The sequence below is a fragment of the Chelonoidis abingdonii genome, chromosome 2, assembly GCF_003597395.2.
Source record: "Chelonoidis abingdonii isolate Lonesome George chromosome 2, CheloAbing_2.0, whole genome shotgun sequence".
Classification (NCBI taxonomy): Eukaryota; Metazoa; Chordata; order Testudines; family Testudinidae; genus Chelonoidis; species Chelonoidis abingdonii.
The window spans coordinates 201,970,339-201,989,139 of NC_133770.1; the positions used below are offsets into that span (position 1 = coordinate 201,970,339).

The 18,801-nt window shown below is 38.4% G+C and overlaps 1 protein-coding gene and 1 long non-coding RNA gene across 3 annotated transcripts in view; one reads left to right on the forward strand and one right to left on the reverse strand.

Moving 5' to 3' along the window:
- Nucleotides 1-18,801, forward strand: part of TMX3 (thioredoxin related transmembrane protein 3) — a 71,493-nt gene that overhangs the window by 31,643 nt on the left and 21,049 nt on the right. For both annotated transcript variants that reach the window (XM_032782677.2, XM_032782680.2), the window contains exons 9-10: nucleotides 1,396-1,462; nucleotides 16,955-17,053. In XM_032782677.2, the coding sequence (XP_032638568.1) occupies nucleotides 1,396-1,462; nucleotides 16,955-17,053 (166 nt within the window). The remainder of the gene's footprint in view (nucleotides 1-1,395; nucleotides 1,463-16,954; nucleotides 17,054-18,801) is intronic.
- Nucleotides 13,100-14,239, reverse strand: LOC142046375 (uncharacterized). Its single transcript, XR_012655336.1, has 2 exons — nucleotides 14,109-14,239; nucleotides 13,100-13,737 (listed from the first exon to the last, which is right to left on the reverse strand). It is a non-coding gene; the product is annotated as an uncharacterized LOC142046375 (long non-coding RNA).

The following is an 18,801-nucleotide window of genomic DNA, read 5'->3' on the forward strand; positions in this document are numbered from 1 at the left end:
AATCCTGTAACTTTAATAAATGCATTATTTTTCATAAAGCAGCTGTTTAAAACCTACTGAGCCTATTGCTACAATAAAATTGATTGTAAAAACAAAATGTTAGAAAAAACACATTGCATCACTATTTTCCTAACGTTATAAGGGAAGTGTTGTCTAGAGTCTGGAGACTGTATATATTATCGGTTCTTCCACTCACTCGCTGTAACAACTTTCATAAGTCATTTGTCCAGGATTTTCAAAAAATGTTCATTAAAGTTTGGTTTCTAAATCTATGTTTATTTACCTATGACTTGATTTTTGGAGGTTCTGAGCCTCAGTAGAATTTATTGGTGGATGGCACTTCTGAAAATTAGGTTACTTAGTTAAGAGTCTAACCTTCTTTTGCTGTAGTTGTATGTACTTTACAATATAGTCACAAGTTCTTTGAGGTTTAACATTTGTAAAGTCAAGCCCTATGAGATATTTTGATCACAAGTATACTGCAGAAGAGCTATCTAGCTATAGTTTTTTTTTTAAATATCCTACAGGAAAATAAGCAAATTGTAAAACAAGCAAGTGTAAATTTTATGTGATGCTCACTTAAGGTGCTCAAACAAACTTTAACCCTGCCCACTTGCACTAATTTATTATTGTATGTTATTCTATGTCACAACTCCCACCTCTGCTCGAGCAGGATAGTGAAGGTAGAGTTAAAGCTGGTAACTCTGATTTATGAGTCTGATGTAATTTATGCCAGGGACCAAACCAGCCCCCAGACAGCCTTAGTGACCTCTGCCCTTTGTGGAGCTCCCTGGGGCACAGAGAATGGGGCCAAGAAGTGTAAAAGAAGCCAAAAAAGAACCAGGTTTCTAACATTCTCAGATACGATAGAAGAATATCATCATTTTTATTTTGGAAATGTTTTTTGTTTTAAAATTGCCACGTGTGTGTGGAGGGGAGAGAGATTTAAAATACTTGTCTTGTTAAAAATCCACAACTTATTTGTCAAGAAACTAACCTCATCCTCCTAAAACATTTTTAATGCGATATACAAAAGCCTTTTGTTTTCTCTTCACTGAATGCATCAACTTTTGAGCAAGAAATATAGTTCCTAGTGCTGGAGAAACTACTAATATAAATTAGGAAATTGGAAGTCTAAACAAAAATGTAATTTTCACATAAAATTAGAATTTTTTAAAAGTTGGGATGGAAAAAAGATAAAATTGTTAAAAGAGGAAGCAAGGGAGTATGTTTCCAAGCTTCTATATTATAAACGAGACTGAGAGAATATTTAAATGTCTTGTTTAATTATTTGAGTTTTTTTTACTTCAGACTGGTGAGTTTAAGGTTTGTGCAGTTAAAATGCCTGTCTTAATCATCCATGAGATGAGTAAAAGTCATCTCTCACTCTTTTAGTATGTGACGCTTCCTGAATTACCTGCTGTTGTGGTCTTCAAGGATGGAACTTACTTTGTATATGATGGTAAGTACAAGTGTGCACTGTACAGGCAAAATACTCAAAGTATATTTGAGGGAAATCAAAACACAGGCATTCTTTTTGAAAGAGAAATTTTAAAAAGATTGTCCAGGTTTATATTGGATAATCTTTTCTTTGTGAAGGAGAGAAAGGGAGAATTGCTATTCTTAGATCTCTGTTATGTAAGTCTGATTTTTTTTCTTTAATGGAACAGGAATGAGAATTTTGTTCAGCTGTGATAAATGAAGTAAAGATGGAAACAACTGAAATTTGGCTTTGTATTTTTTGCTTGAATATACTCTTGCATGTTACAGGTAGTTTATTGGCATGCCAAATGAGTCCAATGATTTTGGTTACTCACTACCCAAGATTAATAGTAGAGCTGAAGAGTTGAATGATGGAAAGCAGCTAAAAGACTCCTCTCCACATGGTGGTATGCCCTATTATAGGGCTTGAGCACCATATTGAGTATTTTATGCTATTGCTCATTCCTCCATGCCTAAATTTATTCTTTTCACTGACATAATATCAAGGTGTATTTATCCTGAGGTTAGCCTATTAATACATATTAATACCACTTTAACTCATTATCATACCCATCATTTCTTGCTTAAGCTGGTTTACAGTTATTTTTTCCATGTTTCTGTAGGTATTTACTGTTAAGCTCCAACTTTTACCATTGAGTAAGCTAGTCTGAGTTCCCCAAACTCTGAGGATAACTGTTAGAACATCTATCTATGCCAAAGGTTACAGGCTTACTGAAACACGCTTATACTAACTTATGCTAACTTGCTTAAGCTAATGTCTTAAAGGATACAGGGCTAAGGTTTCTTGGGTTATAGCTGAATATAATGAAGGCTAAACTAGCAAGCCAGCCCTATGGACTACAGTATCTAGCACATATGAGTCTGTTAGGAGTAATTCCATGTTCTGACTGAGTCCAGAGGCACATCCTTGTTACTGGTACCTAAGAAGAAACAACTTAAGTTTTCTGAAGCCTCAATACCAGGGCCTTCAAAATCTACAGTGAAGGTACCAAGAAGAGAAAAGGACTTGGTGGCATGCTCAAAGAAGTTCACCTAGGCGTAGTCCATAAGCTAAGAGGGTCTGCCAAATCTGGAGCCCATGAAGGCTAATTCCTGAAGGACAGGTGCACCTTTTGGTATCACAGACTCAGGAGCCCTTTCCAGTGCTGTCTACACCTGAAGCTTTTGAAGAAGGCAGAGAGTTGCTCAACTGTTGGTGCTGGCTTCCCCTGCTGTTCAGAAATCTCTCAGAGTATCGAGATTGAAAGAGCACGCTCCCACAGTCCCAACTTTAGCCCCAGAGCACTGTTCAGTACCGGAGACTTCTACAGTTGTCTCCTTTCTGTAGAGTTCAGCAGTGATCCCAGCCAGAACCCTGATCTCCAGATTCAAAACAAGTCTCTCTGGAACTGAAGGAGTCAGCTCCACCATGGTCTGAGGAAGCGGACTCCTCATCTGACTCCAAGGTCAGATCGTTCATGTCTCTACCTGAGCATGCCCAGCAGCCCTAGTGGGGTTCCTGCCCACTGTAGGACCTGCCACAAACCTCAGCACTCAAAGGATCAATGGCCTGTACATAGCAGGGTCCTATGTTGCATGATGAGGCAGTGGTGACTGAATCTACTTCTCTCTCTGCTGATGGTTTCAGAGGTGATCAAGACTTATTGAGAAGGTTGGTTGCAGCTCTGTATATCCATCTACAAGAGGTGCCAGAAAGGTCACACAGGCTTTGCAAGGCCCTCCAGGATAGCTTTCGCTGTTAATAAGGCTATCCTGGAACTTGTCAAAGTTTTATGGCAATCCCCATCTTCCTTGCCTCCCACTGCTAAAAGGGTAGAGAGAAGATATGTCTCTTCACAAGGATTTGAACACTCTTATAACCACCATCCTCCAGGCTCCCTGGTAGTCACTGCTGCTAATGAAAAAGAGAGACCGGGACACCAGACCTGTACCCCAAAAGCTATTGTTACTCAGCAGGAAGCTATATTCCATAGGAGGTTTACAGCTTAGGATCGTCAACCAGCAGGTTCTGCTGGTTTGATATGCTTTCAGCCTATGGGATAATGTCCTGAAGTTTAAAGAGAAGCTTCCTGATGAGGCAAAGCAGGAATTGACTGCTATGGTGGAAGGACAGATTGGTTGCTACAATGGCATTGCAGGCGAACTTGGATGCAGCTTGAGCAAAGGTTTCCTCCATCACTATGCGGCTTAGATCTTAGCTGTAACCATCATGTCTTCTCCCAGAGGTTCAACTGACCATTCAAGACCTCCCATTTGAAGGCCCCTTGCTCTTTTCTGGTAAGACAGATGAGCGGCTTCATAGCCTTAAAGATTCAACAGTGACCCTAAAGTCTCTGAGGATCTGTACACTTGTGGCTAAAAGAATACAGTTCCACCCACAGCAGTTCCAGCCCGGCTTGCCTAGTACTCAGGACCTGTCCAAAAATGGGAGCAGAAATTACAAGAGGCATCCTCTTTTTCACTCTTCTGAAGTTGCCTGTTCTAGGAAAACTGGGTCCTCTAAACAATCATTTTGACCTGTTGATCGAGAACAGTCTGCCACTTATCAGAGCAATATCTTTCCCCGCATCAATTTTTGCCAACCACCTATCCCACTTCCTAAGCATTGGACCCTCATCACCATGGATCAGTGGGTCTTAAATATGATTGAGTTGGAATATGTTCTTCAATTTTTCTCTTCCCCTTCCCATTCCATGTTCCTCTTCACGGACCGTGCTCTCGAACATGCTACTTCAGGAGATCCAGCCTCTCCTCCATAGGGAGCCATAAAAGAAGTTCACATGTCATTCAGAGGGAAGGAGTTTTATTCCTGTTACTTTCTAAGGCAAAGGTGGAAGTCTTAGACCTACTTTAGATCTAAACAGCTAAACAAGTTCCTAAAGAAACAAAATTCTGGAGGGTTACTCTAGCATCTGTTATCCCTTCTTTAGATCCTAGGGACTGGACTTAAAAGATGCTTATTTTCACATCATTCACCAGAGCCACAGATTCATGATCAATGGGTCCCACTACCAATTTGGAGTACTGTCTTTTGCCACAAGCAACCCCTCATATTCACAAAATGCATGACTGTAGTAGCAGCATTCTTGTGAAGGTCAGGAGTCCAAGTGTTCCCCTACCTGGATGACTGGGTAGTGAAAGGCCAATCCGGATCTCAGGTACTCTCCAGTTTAGCTACTATTTAGTCTACTTTTGATGCTCTTTGGCTCCTAATCAATACAGAGAAATCTATCCTGATACCTGTTGAAATAATAAAATGTATTTGGGTAGTCCTAGACTCTACAAAGGTCAGGGGTTTCCTGCTGGAGCAGAGATTCCAAACAATGCAGGTCATTGTTCTAGATCTAAAGGTGCATCCTCTCACTGTGTTTCAGAATTGCCTCAAACTTGGTGCAACATGCCAGGCTAGCCAGAGTGTACTCACCGACCCATCATCATATGGACATGGTAGTTCAAATACCTGCTCAGGTCTTGTCCTCTCTGACTAGTGGGTAGAATCTGCACTCACTCTGGTCACAGATGCATCAGGTCTGATTGGGGAGCTCATTTAGGTCCCTTTCAGACTCTGAGAGCCTTTTGTCTCTTCAGGATATAACTCTTCATATAAATACCAGTAAACTTTGGGCCATCCTTTTAGTTCGCTTGGCGTTCCGTATGAATATTAAGGGTGTGGAATTTTTTGAACTCACAGACAACACAGTGGTCATCTTCTGTGTAAACAAGCATGGTGGAGTGGCGGGGAAGGGCATTTGGAAAAGTTATGCCAGAACACGATTCTCCTTTGGAATTTCTGTATCGCCAGTTCTATCAGCCTGAGAGCTGCCTACTTTCCAGAAGTTCAAAACACACGAGCAGACCACCTGAGCAGGTCATTCTCAGGTCACTACAAGTCATTTCTTCACCTAGATGTGTCCATGTCCATTTTCCAGTGGTGGGGAGCGCCTCAAATTGGACCTGTTTGCAGCAAGACCAAACAAAAAATGTCATTGTTTTTTGTTCCTGAGTGGTCACAGTTCACTGGCATATGTTTTCCTCCTACACTGTTCAAAACAGTTGCTGTATGCTTTCCTTCAGGTTCTGTTTCTGTCCAAAGTCAAGTAAGATTCTGCTCGCTTTTTTCTAGTAGCCTCAGTGTGGCCCTGATTTCAAGTCTACTAGTCCTGTCGATCAGACATATGCTGCCTCTCCTAACAGATATGGATGTGATCTCCCTGGACCACAGCCACCTCCATCTTAATTTTCAGGCCTTCCACTTGACAGCTTGAATGCTTCAAAGCTGACAAACTCTGAATGAGTTTGCTCTAAGAGGGTGCAGGAAGTTCTGCTAAATAGTAGGAAGCCTTCAGCTAGGTCTACTTTTTTGCTAAATAGAAGAGATTTTCCATTTGGTCCATACAAACAGGCATTCCCCTCAGCTCAAGCACCAGTTTGCCATATCTTGGGCTATCCTATGTTTCTGAAAAAACAGGAGTGAACTCTGAGTTCCATCAGAATCCATTTGATGGCCGTCTCAGTTTTCCATCTTCCCATGGATAACCAATGAGTTTTTTCAAAACCCATGTCCATCGGATTGCTAAAAGGTTTGCTCAGATTATACCCACAGGTTCATAAGTTGGTTCCACGGTGAAGTTTAAATTTAGTGCTAGCAAAATTGGTGGATCTCCCCTTTGAGCAGCTAGCGATTGGTTTGCTGGTACACCTGTCTATGAAGGTGTAACCTCAGCCAGGAGGCTAGGGGAGTTTTAGAATCAGAGCGTCCTTGTACAGTTATTTTTAGGGACAAGGTTTTCCTTTGCGTTCACCCAAAATTATTGACATAGGTTCTAATCTTCACATTAATCAAACAATTGATTTACCAACTTTCTTTCCAAAGCCTCATTCCAGTAAAGAGGAAGAGAAGCTCCACACTATAGATGTTAGAGCTTTGGCTTTTTACCTGCATCGGGACTAGGCCTTTCAGATTTTGGTCTCCACTCTTGGTTGCATTTTCAGGCAGAGTAAAGGGCCACCAAGAGGATCTCTACCTGGATTTCCATCTCTATTTGTTGATGCTACTGATTGGCTAATATTGCACTACCAGGTAAAGCAGTGGCTCACTCAAGCAGGTCACAGGTAACTTCTGCAGCCTTTCTGGCTTGTGTACCCATACTGGACATTTGTAGCATGGCAGCCTAGTCATCAGACTATATGTTTGTGTTTCACAAGGCCATCTCTCATTAATCTAGAAATAATGCAGATTTGGACTAGTGGTCCTATAGTCTCTGTTTAGTTAGGCTCCGAGCCCACCTCCAGTTTGAACTGCCTGTGAGTCAACTATAGTGGAATGGACATGTGCAATCCCTCAAAGAAGAAAAAACTTACTTTCCATAACTGTTGTTCTTTGAGATGTGTTGCACTTGTCTTTCCATGACCCATTCCCCTTCCTCTCACTGAATCTTTCTGGTAGGAAGGAACTGAGGGGATAGGGGACAGGGGCAGCTTGGCCCTTTATACTTGTGTGCAGTGGTGCAAGTCACCGGAGGGCACTTGTGCTGCCCCAGTGGGTACTACTGGGGGAAAGTTCTCAAACAGCTGTGCCTGAGTTGTGCATATGTCAGCAGTGGAGTGGACACGTGCAACACATCTGGAAGAACAGCAGTCACAGAAAGGTAGGTACTGTAACTGTTTGTTATTTCTCGGCAGTATGAAACTGCAGAGTTTTTTGTTTAAAATCCTTGTACTGGAATCACTTTACATACAGGGATACCAGTTTCTCTCTTTAAACCTCAATAGCTTACTATCAGTCAAGGCTAAAATTTGGCTGATTATATTTTGTCCCTTTTTCAGGCTTAAATGTAATTGACCTCATGTAAAATGTAATTTTTTGTATGATCTGAGTTCAGAAATTTAATTAATTTATTTTTTTCTTTTCAAAAAATGTGTGGTGCATCAGGCTTAAAACTTTTACAGAAGTTGATTCCCTTAGAAATCTGCACAAGTAAAGTAGTAGTTTGTCCAGAGTGGCGCATATAGCTGGTTTAGGAAGTATCTAGACCAGCGGGAGGCAACCTTTCAGAAGTGGTGTGCCGAGTCTTCATTTATTCACTCTAATTTAAGGTTTAGCGTGCCAGTAATACATTTTAACGTTTTTAGAAGGTCTCTTTCTGTAAGTCTGTATTATATAACTAAACTATTGTATGTAAAGTAAACAAGGTTTTCAAAATGTTTAAGAAGTGTCATTTAAAATTAAATTAAAATGCTGATCTTACGCCACCAGCCTGCTCAGCTCGCTGCCAGCCTAGGGTTCTGTTCACCTAGGCCGGTAGTGGGCTGAGCAGGGCCTGTGGCCGGGACCCCAGACCTGGGAGGGGGGTTCAGAGTGCAGGGCAGAGGGCTAGGGGAAGGGGTTCAGGGCAGAAGGCTGGAGTGTCGGGGGGTTCAGGGATCAGGGCAGAGGGCTGGAGTGTGTGGGGGGTGTAGGGAAGAAGGCTAGGTGTGTGTTGGGGTGTGAGGGGTGCTCATTGTGTGGGGAGGGGGGTCAGGGCAGAAGGCTGGGGTGCTCGGCTCGTAGAGGTGCTCCCAGCCCCCTACCCTGAGTGCTCATGGCCAGGGGCTGGAAGGGATATGTCCTGTTCCACTCCCTTCCCCAAGGCTCCGTCCATACCTCTCTCTGCATCCTCTACGGAGCTGCGTGCAGGCTGCTGCTCTTCCCCCTCCTTCTCCCCCTCGCTAGAGCCATCAGCTGATTGGCGCAGGGAAGGAGAGGGGGCGGGCAGGAAACCACCATGCTGGGGGAAGAAGTAGGGGAGGGGGAAGCTTGGCTGCTGCAGAACCAAGCTTCTTCCTCCTGCCCCCGTAGGGGAGAGTGGTGGGTGGGGGGGCTGAGTGTGGTTGGGGGCCGGGACTGCGGCAGGCAGCTGCGTACTGCTTAGAATCGGCTCATGTGCCTTGTTTGGCACGCATGCCACAGGTTGCCGACCCCTGATCTAGACAGCATTACTGCTCCTGCTGCAGTATTTGTAGAGGATGAGACTAGAAACCAGCACAGAACAGATAATAGCTATCTCACACCCACCTTCTGCCCTCCTCCTGCTGATGCTGGGTGAAATAGGCGGTTACGGGGATACCAGTTGTAATATGAAAAACTATAAGCTACGATAACTAGAAAGGATGTTTTCAGGTGTTGAATGCTAAGTAATTTTATCCCCCAAATTACTAAAACTTGCAGTCTGGAGAAATTAGAAATGTTAGGCCAAATATTAATTATCTCAATGCCAGTTCAGGGATGTGACTCAGACTATTTTAGGTTTTTTTACTATGCCATAAGGGGCACCACAATTAAAGACAAGCACAGTAGTCACAATTATTAAAGAAAGACAATAATTGAACAAAATGAAACAAAAACAGAACATAAGCAATAAACAATGTTTACTTCCACTACAGGCTCTTGTGTATGTCTCTCTGTGGAGATCTTTCAACAGAGATTACACCTCAAGAGAAGGTCTTCTCTGGTGAGCACAATCTTCTCTAGTTGAGATAAGACCAAAGTACATTATTCCAAAAATCAGCAGAGAGTCCTGTATTAGTTGATCATTAATAAATAAAATATATAGTTGGGCAATGAAACTTTGTTTGAAAGGTTGGTGAAACTTATTTGGTTTAGCATGGATAATCTAAACAGTTTATAAATGGGCAAATGTAAGTGATTTTAAGTTCTGTGAAACTGAAGAAAGTTTTAATTCTTACTGAAAGGAAGCCATTTAAGGGCCAGTTTTTTGGCAGGCAAATTAAATATTAAGAATTTTACATTCAAATTAAATTGCACTATTCATTTACTTACCAAGATTAGCATGTCTTCTCCACAGGAGTACATAGTCTAAATAATCGGGTTTTTAACAGGAGAAGCTGGCAATACCTTAAATTACAATAGCACTTCAGTATTCTATTAAAATTAATGAGAAAATATATTAAATCTAATCTCTAGGCAGTGCTTTTGCAAACTCCCTCGCCCAAGTGATGCTGAAGTTTCAGTAATGGAGTCATGATGAAGAAGTGCTGGGTTTGGAAGGTGGTGTTGATGCAATGTAGTGGCTTCTTTCTTTCTGTCTTGTTGGTGCTGTTTGCTTATCTAGGTGTTGTCTTGGAAGATGTGATGAGATGAACAGCGTGTGCCAGGATAAATGCTGAGAGTTTAGATGTATGTAAGAGTGTATGATTTTATAATGGTTCAAAGCAGTATAAACGTAAATGTAATAAGATTAGGGATTAGAAAATAAAAACATATAAGCATAAGAGTGCATGTCTCAATTGAGAAGAATTTATACTTTTTCCATAGTCTCACTGAAGGAGAGAGGCAAATATTTCAGGGGGTCCACTAAATTCTTATACCAGCTTCTGTCACTTTTCTTTTGTTTGACGGCTTCAGTGGATGATCTTGGTGGCATATTCAGCTCATGAATATGCAGTCTCCTAATGCATATGCATCAGGATTGTAATTCTTCAACTTTAGGATTATATGGCCTTTGTCTCTGTGGTGGGAATTTCTTAGAACATCTTCAAAGATAGAGCTTTTACTCTGTTCAGTTTATTTTCTGAAAGATCCCTTTGTTTCTTTTAGGATGTAATACGAGTTGAAATTCTGTTTCAAATGTGCCCAAATGCTCCTACGTCCTATAAAAAGATCTTTCAGCTCTTAAAACGATCTGTTTAAACATAACTGATTGTTAAAGAGAGTCTTTAAATTTAACTGGTCATCAGAGAGTGTGTTGTCTCTTCTTCTTATCAATCTAATCTTGAGGGAGGGTTTTAATCTCTTCCTTATTTTGATAAGGAAGTTGCTTAAAAATTGCCAGATAACTAACTAATTTTCCAATTTATGTAAGTATTTTATATTCACGTGGCGTCTTACATTATTATTCAGTTATAACAACAAACAAGCTTCCTATGTTCATAAAAAATATTAATATTCAGATAATTGTATCAGGGTGTATTATAAGCCTTTCTCCCAAATCTGGATCTTAGTGTCCAAAATCTGGATGCTTAGCATGAACCTCCAAGCTTAATTACCAGCTTGGATCGTATCTCGCTGCCACCAATCAGGATTCTGAGTACCTGATAAACTCTCTGGTCTCCCCAAAACTCAGATGCCCTGAGCCTCCAATAAAGGGAAATAACCCACTTCCCTTCCTGCTCTTTACTTCCTCCCAGATTTTCCCGCCCTGGGGTTACTAGGAGATTTCCCTGCTTCAATCCCTTGAAACACAAAACAGAGAGGACGATTTACCTTCCCCCCTCCTTCTTCTCCCCTTCCCAGTCTTTCCGTAGAAAGACAGTACTCCTGGCACAGAGATTCCTATCCCTGCCTTAAAAGGAAAAGAAATCCACAAGTTTTAAAAGAAAGCTTTATGTAAAAAAGAAAAAACACAACATTGATCACTGCCAAGATGACATAAACAGGGCTATTGCTTAAAAGAAATATGAGTATCAGCCTTATTCAAAAGTATCCAATTTAAACATTCCAGCAACTCACACATGAAATCAATATAAACCTTGCTTTTTCCTTTGTACTCACACGTGGGAAACGAGGTAGAAAGAAGCTTCGAGATCGGGGGGGGAAAAAAAGAAAGCTCTTCCCTATAGCGAGAGAACGAACAGGCAGAACACAAGACAAACACACCAGAAGTTCCCTCCCTTACTTTGAAAAATCCGGTTTCCTGATTGGTCCTCTGGTCAGGTGTTTGGTTCCCTTTGTTAACCCTTTACAGGTAAAAGAAACATTAACCCTTAGCTATCTGTTTATGACAGGGTGTTATATGAAGACTTGCATTTGCAGTAGAACCTCAGATTTACAAAAACCTCAGGAATGGAGTTGTTTATAACTCTGAAATGTTTGTAACTAAGAACAAATGTTATGTATGTTCTTTCAAAGGTTTGCAACTGAACATTGGCGTAGTACTTAATACAGCTTTGAAACTTTACAGTGCAGAAGAAAATGCTGATTTTAACCATCTTAATTTAAATGAAACAAGTACAGAAATGGTTTCCTTATTTTGTCAAATCTTTTTTTAAACTTTCTCTTTATTTTTTTATTAGTTTACATTTAACATAGTACTGTACTCTACAGTATTTGCTTTTTTCCTTTTCTTTTTTTGGCTCTGCTGCCTGATTGCATACTTCCGGTTCCAAATGAGGTGTATGGTTGACCAGTCAGTTCATAACTCTCATGTTTGTAACTCAGAGGTTCTACTGTAGATACAAAATATTCACAAATACACATCTCAGAAGAAGCTTTTGCCATCTGAAGCATATGAGAGAAAACAAAGGCTTTCATCTGTGTGCTGAAAGAACCAATATATTCTGCAAAATACTTCCCATCAATAAATGTTTTCCTTAACTTTTGAAGAATGAAGACTTCAGAGTGTTCATTAAATAAATCAGTTTTAACAAGGATATTTCTAGAATTCTTTGTGTGAGTTTAAACTAAAGATTTTTTTGCAAAGGGGGAGAGGGGGATGGTTTAGGTTATAGGTCTGAAAACACATCCTAAGGAACTCTCTTCTTTTGAATATCCTAAATAAAGAATATCCCCACATTCTTTTACACAACCAGGTATCTCTCTAAAAAGTAAACATCTTACAAAGTTTATTTTCTTGAGATAACAATCATGTCTGTACTACATTAATGTCTTGCATGGGGGGAGGTGTTCTGTTCTATGAGATGACACGGTTTCTAGATTTACTACCTTCCATTTGTATATGTTTGTAACGAAAAACTATCAAGTATTCTATACAAAGAACAAGTTGGAATAACTGACACTTATTTACTATGTTTTAAGGATGTATTTAAGAAAATACTTTAGAATGTTAAAGCAAAACAGGAGTTTTTAAGCTGCATCACATATTCTATGTAAACATACTTGGAGGTAATAAATAAGGTTTTATGGCTAAGGAAGAGTCGTCATCTTTTACACTTGGTGCCTGTTACTGGCTCACAGAGAGAGATTTAGGAATTTCCTTATTTAGCTTGAAATTTTCATTTCATTAAGTAATCGAAAGCATGTGAGCTATCATTCTACTAGTATCGTACATGTGAAAATAATTGTATCTTTGTAAATTCAGCAAAGTCAAATGATAGTTTGTAATAACAATTAGAAGAATAAATTATTATACTTCTATTTTTATCAATATTAATGTCTTTCTGTACATGTAAGTGGTGTTAAACAGTGACTTGGAATGTCTTTCTGTAAAATACGTTAGTCCTCCTGCTCCCCGACCGTGGCCAGACTGACATCTATAACGTACTGTGACAAGCCACTAGACTAAATAATATATTCTACAATTGTGGGGGGTTGTGAAAAGTAAATAGTTTTCAGATGTGAGACCAACTTGTGTTGCAAAACAACTGGTATGGTAACATTTTTTTAATAAATTAAAAAAATATACAGGAAAGAGAACAGATTTACACTTTTTAGCTATATTTTTAAAAACATTTATTTTTGTAAACATTGAGAAAAAGTTAGAAGTTTCACATTGCAAAATGTCAGTTATTTACATAAAAACAGCAAGAAGGAAAAGAAGTGCTGTGAAATGGTAAATGTTCTATAATATACACGAAATAATTTGAGGGTGTCTGCACACAGATTTTATTCAGAAATCTTTAGGCTTTTATTCAAGAGACTAGTTTCCATGAATGTTTCCTCTGGATTGTTCTAGATAAAGTTGTTGCCATCCTCAATTGTGTTAACTATGGTTGTCTGAATTTTGGAAAGGGGTATGTGATAACTAGTTCAAGTCCCAACTCCCAAAACTTAATTTGCACACTTACCCTATTTCCAGTACCCTATGTTTTTATTTCACTGCTTTTCTTGTCACTATGCCAATGTATTTTATCACTTTTTGATAGGTGCATGGCCTAGTTTGGTGATTAATAATGGTTTGTTTCATAGACTTGTTTTCAGTGGTGGAAGAATGTAATGCCTCTGATATCTGCAGGAAAATTCTTTTGACTAAATGAGCAGATGTCCATATATCCTCTCTAGTCACTGTGTTGATTAAAAACATATAAGACAGCAGTCTTCTATCAGTGACCGTGGTCTCCCTTTGTTGGATACCACAAGGAAGACTAAAGTGAATCCTCTTCAAAGTGTCTATTAATTGTTGATCTTCACTCTTGAGCTGTATTTCCATTATTTGACTTGGCAGCTTGAATTTAATAGTTATATCCATGATTTTTCTGTTACGCATTTGAGAAGTTAGCCTAAAAAAGGCATAAAATTATTACTAAAACTAGTGGATTGTATGACATTTGTGCATCCACTTAACCTGACATTTTTCCTAATAGTGCTCGGGTTTATTTGAAACAAACAAACAAAATTCAGAAAATATTTTTCCTTACTCAATTGTTTAAAATGTGTTTAATTGTTTTTAGCATATGGTCTTGACAACAGTCAACTTAATTTAAAATATTTAAATATTACCTACATTTTTTTAAAGTTAGATACCTAGACTGACACATAGAAAGGATCACACTTATCTTTTTTCATTTTAATCAGAAACATAAAATTATATCTTTTTTTATTTCACACTCATATACTGGCAAAGTAAAAAATAAATTAAATATTCACTTACCATAGGATTAATAGTAGACTGAAATGAGACATTTCTGATGAGGATAATGAAAATCTTTCGCTTGCCTCAATGATTTGCCTCTTCGCTCTTTCCTCCCAAATGAAATAGTCTGTCTATGTATGCTTGTTTTGTCTTAGGCTTGGAGGTTGGATTTCCCCAGAAACCTGCTTCAGAATGGAAACCAAAACTGAAACTCTACAAGTTTAAACTGCAGTTGGTTAATCTTATAATTTGCTGCTGTCAGAATAGAAATAAAAAATTGTTGAAACGTATAATTTTAGTACTAAGATGCCTTTTTTCAATTTGTGTTGATAAAGCACCAGAACACAGTGTAGACCAGATGAATGGCCACATGAAAATATAGCAGTGAAATATTTTCAAAAACAGCTTCTGATTTGTATAAAAAGAATATTTGGACAAAAGTGTGAATGGTTAAAGAAATCCAAAATCAACTTCTTTTAAAAAATAGATTTCTGTCTTTCATGTGACAGGTTTATTTTTAATTACTTTACAATAAATTCTCATTATAAAATTCTAGATAGGTTAGCAACATATGCAGGGGTTAGATTTTCTTCAATTCCCTATGCAATTCTTTGAGTCCTCCTGCCTCACAGAATAACAAGATAGGAAAACAAAATACTCCTAAAATTCCCTCCCTATTAGACTATATTTTACCTTAATCTAGTGTAACTAAAATATCACTTCGTTGTATTTATAAAATGATTTTTGTTCCTTTTAAATTGTTCCTCATTTAGTTAAAAATAGGCTCTGGTGTGCCTTTGCCACAAAGCAAAAGAAAAAAAATTTAGAATCACAAGAACAGAAATAAAAGCAAAGCTAAAAAGTACTAGTTACTTAATGTCTATAATTAAACCCAACTGTTCAAGGAGTTTCATGCAGGTATCTGTGCCAAACATCAGTGGGTCTCTGCATAGTGCTAGGGTCCATCTGCATGGAGCTCTTGTCACTGTTGACGGTGTTAGTAAATTTTACTCAAGCCATGATGTTTCATGTTTCTTAAAGAAAATACATTGATATAATAAAAACCGTTTTAATATAGAGGCCAGAAAGTTGTGCAATAGGACTATCACTTCATTTAAATCTTATTTATTAATTGATAAATGTGCCTAAACAATTCATGATTGATTTATTTGTATTACATCTACATCTATAAACCTCAGCTGAGATCAGGGTCCCATTGTGCTAGGTGTTATACAAACATTAGGAAATAGTCCCTGCCCCAAAGAGCTCATAATCTAAATAGAGGTGATAAAGGGTGAGAGGGGAAAGTACAGCAGAAACCTATTTATCGAACCTTACTGGGACCAGGGCCAGATCAGATAATGAAAAATTCAGATAATCCAGAGAATGGAAAAGTGCAAGGCAGCAGCTCTATCTAGCAGCCAACAGAGAGATCGTCTGCTTCTGGACCTGTGAGCGCTGGTTTTTAGTTAATACAGAGAGCTGGATAACAAAGGGTTGGATAAATGGAGTCCTACTACAGTAAAGTGAATTGTCCAGGGTCATATAATGGTTTAATGTCTGGACCAGGAATAAATTCATACTTCCTGAATTCTAGTTTAGCATCCTGACCACTAGACCACACTACCCCCTAAATGAATTTGTAGTTCTGCTATAAACCCATTTGAGTGAGATAGTGGGCATAAATGTGTCATATATCCTCGTAGATTTATTGGGTCTTCTGGAAAATGGGCTAATGTTTACTTGCTATTGTTTTATGAATTAAAACCTGTTTCAATGTTTAAACCCCCTACATTAATACTATTTAAGCAAAAAAAGAAAAAAGAAAAAAACCCCAATTCAAAGTCTCAAGAGCAACTATTTGCTAGTAAAGAAATTACCCTTTGTGAATGATCTTTCCCATGCCTTTTCTTTTTCATTTTCCATAATGAATTCATTTTAAAAGTTTGTTATAAAACTGTTATGCTATTGTTTTTGTTTTGTTTTATTATCTGAACAAACAAGACAGGAGGGAAGCATGTTTCAACATGAAGAACTTTTGAGAGTTGGTACAGGAAATGAAGGGTGCTTTGTTAACTCAAGAATGGGCTATTTTTAAAATTTTACGTTAGCTGTACCCTTCACGCCTTAGCAGATGTTTGATTAGTCATATCTGGAAGCATTAACCTCTTACTTGTTGACGTTAAGAGTTTCCCACTATGACTCATTCTATGTTATTGTGTCCAAATATTTGTTGTTCAGCTCAACATGTGGTGGTGGTTGCATCTGCCGGCATACAGGGCATTTTATTGTATTTTAAGTTCATATTAAGTTAACAGCTTTGTTTCCTTTTGTGTCCTTACTGCTTTATTCTGTAATTTCATTTCTAAATTTTAGAGGATGTTAACCATTCCTTTTTGCCAACTTGCATCATAATTGCCTTTTGAAATCAACAGTATCGTGGATATATAGAAAATTGATTTTGCGGTTTGAGAAAAGTCTTTAAAAGTCACCAAAAATTGTCAGTTTTATTTGCAGTTAAAACATTAGAGTGAAGAAAATTCCATATTTACAATTTAATACACATAATCAGTGGTCTGCCTTTTGATAGAACTGTGTTGCTTTCCTTTTACTGTCCCTTTAGGCTTTTCTGAAGAATATGCTGTCAGTCGTGCCCTTTCTAAACATTTGAGGAATGCATGAAATCACCAAACTTTTTTTTCCACTTACGAGTTTAACCCATATCTCCAGAAGTGGAAGGTAGAATATTACCTTATACAGCCATATATTTCTGCTCTTACTGGCCATCCTAACCATTTAGCAATTGTCTTACTGCATTATTGGTGTTAATATTCTCCATTTTTCTCAATTCTTTCACTTTGTAGAATATGAAGATGGTGATCTATCATCTTGGATAAACCGAGAGAGATTCCAAGGGTACCTTAATGTAGATGGGTTTACCCTCTATGAACTTGGAGATACAGGTAAGATGCTCCCACCTTCAAGTTATTTACAATATTTACTGAAGCTACAAACAAAATCGAATAAAAAATTTTAAAGCTTCCAAAAGAGATTACATTCAGATGTAAGGCTCATACTTCCCTGTTGATTCTTAGTATACTAAAAAAAATTTAGGCATCTCCTTTATACACCAGAACACTGTCTTTTTTCAAACTCAAGAAGGTAAAATGTCCACTAATTTAGATCATTATAAATATGTATAGCAGTTTCTGTATATAAATAGAAATGTTTAAAAGTGCTGGCACATCTTTTAATTGTAGTTTGTTTCATCATCAGTATTAGTAAATTCTGTTGGTTATAACAGTGATTATTTTGGGAAATAGCAAAAGACACTAGTTGACTTTGTCAATGCGATAAAGAATACATATCTACAAGTTGTGTCCAATATCTTTATGAAGGAATAGCTTGTCCACAATGAGACTTGTGAATTCATCCACCCTTCTCTAGAAACTTCAAAAGCACTTGAGAGAAGTATTCTCTAATAAAGAGGCTTTGAGATGTTAATATGTTAAGGTCTAAAGGGAACAAGGACAAGTGGATTGGGGCGGGAGCATGGAAGGTGATGGGAGACAGTCCCCACCCCCATCACATTTTTAGTCCTTCTCCCAACCTCAGAGAAATTCCTCTGCAGCTGTACATGGAGAAATGGAATGGGGAGGAGCTGTGGAAGCTGCATTATCTCTATCCTCATTCTCAGAACCCTTCAAGGATTCCCTGAACAAGAGAATATTGACATTGTCAATATTATCCATCTTATGTGGGTTCTCCCTCTATATGAATCTCCTTGCCTGGTGTGCAGGGGCAGCAGCAATCAGTAGGGAGGTATTGGACCCTCGGAGGCTGGGGATGATAAGCAGCACTATGGTGTTTGCCTAGATCTTGAGATTTTAGGTGGCCAATCTACTGCTCATTCCACTGTGGGAAAACTCTACTTTCCTAACACAGGGGAAGAAGTGATTTGAAGAAAATTCAGACAAAACTTGAGGCATTTCTTACTCCGTCTGCTGAGTTTGCCCAACATCACAGATAATTTGACCTAAATATAAACAATCCAATGGTGCTTCAAAACTTCCACGAACTAAAGTGAGCAAAGACCTGTACATTCAGATATTTGGTCTCCATTACATTCTACATGATTATTCAATAAATCTGTGCACAGGGTCATATGAAAGTGAAGTTCTTCTGATTGTGGACTACGACCCATATAAGAAGCTATTTTTCTGACCTGGTGGCACAGCCAAGAGTTCAAATAAAATTCTAACATTTCTTCATGTAAGTTGTAAAGAATAATACTCAAAGTTTTTAATTAAACAAATCAAGTCACAAGAGTGGTTTATAAATTGATACAAATAACGTTTTGAACTTTTAAAATGGCAGAGCTCTGGTAGTTGCAGTACCCATGTATACTAACTTCGTGGAGTTGTGAACAGACACACTGGAACGAACTTAATTTCCCCTCTTTATTTTTTCCATAGTCATGTTAATCTGGCATTCAGACACGTTTAATTTGTTTGCAGTAGATTATTACAAACTGATGTATGTAAACAGATGTTTATATAGCTTCTTTGGGACAGTTGAGAAGGAATCTTTGTACACCCCCAAATTTGAGTAATTATTTTCAAACCTAAATGGCTCTATGATCTGAGAGTTGGAGAACGTGAGATGGTAGTAATAAGACAAAATAATAAGATTCCCTTGCAAGAGCAATATG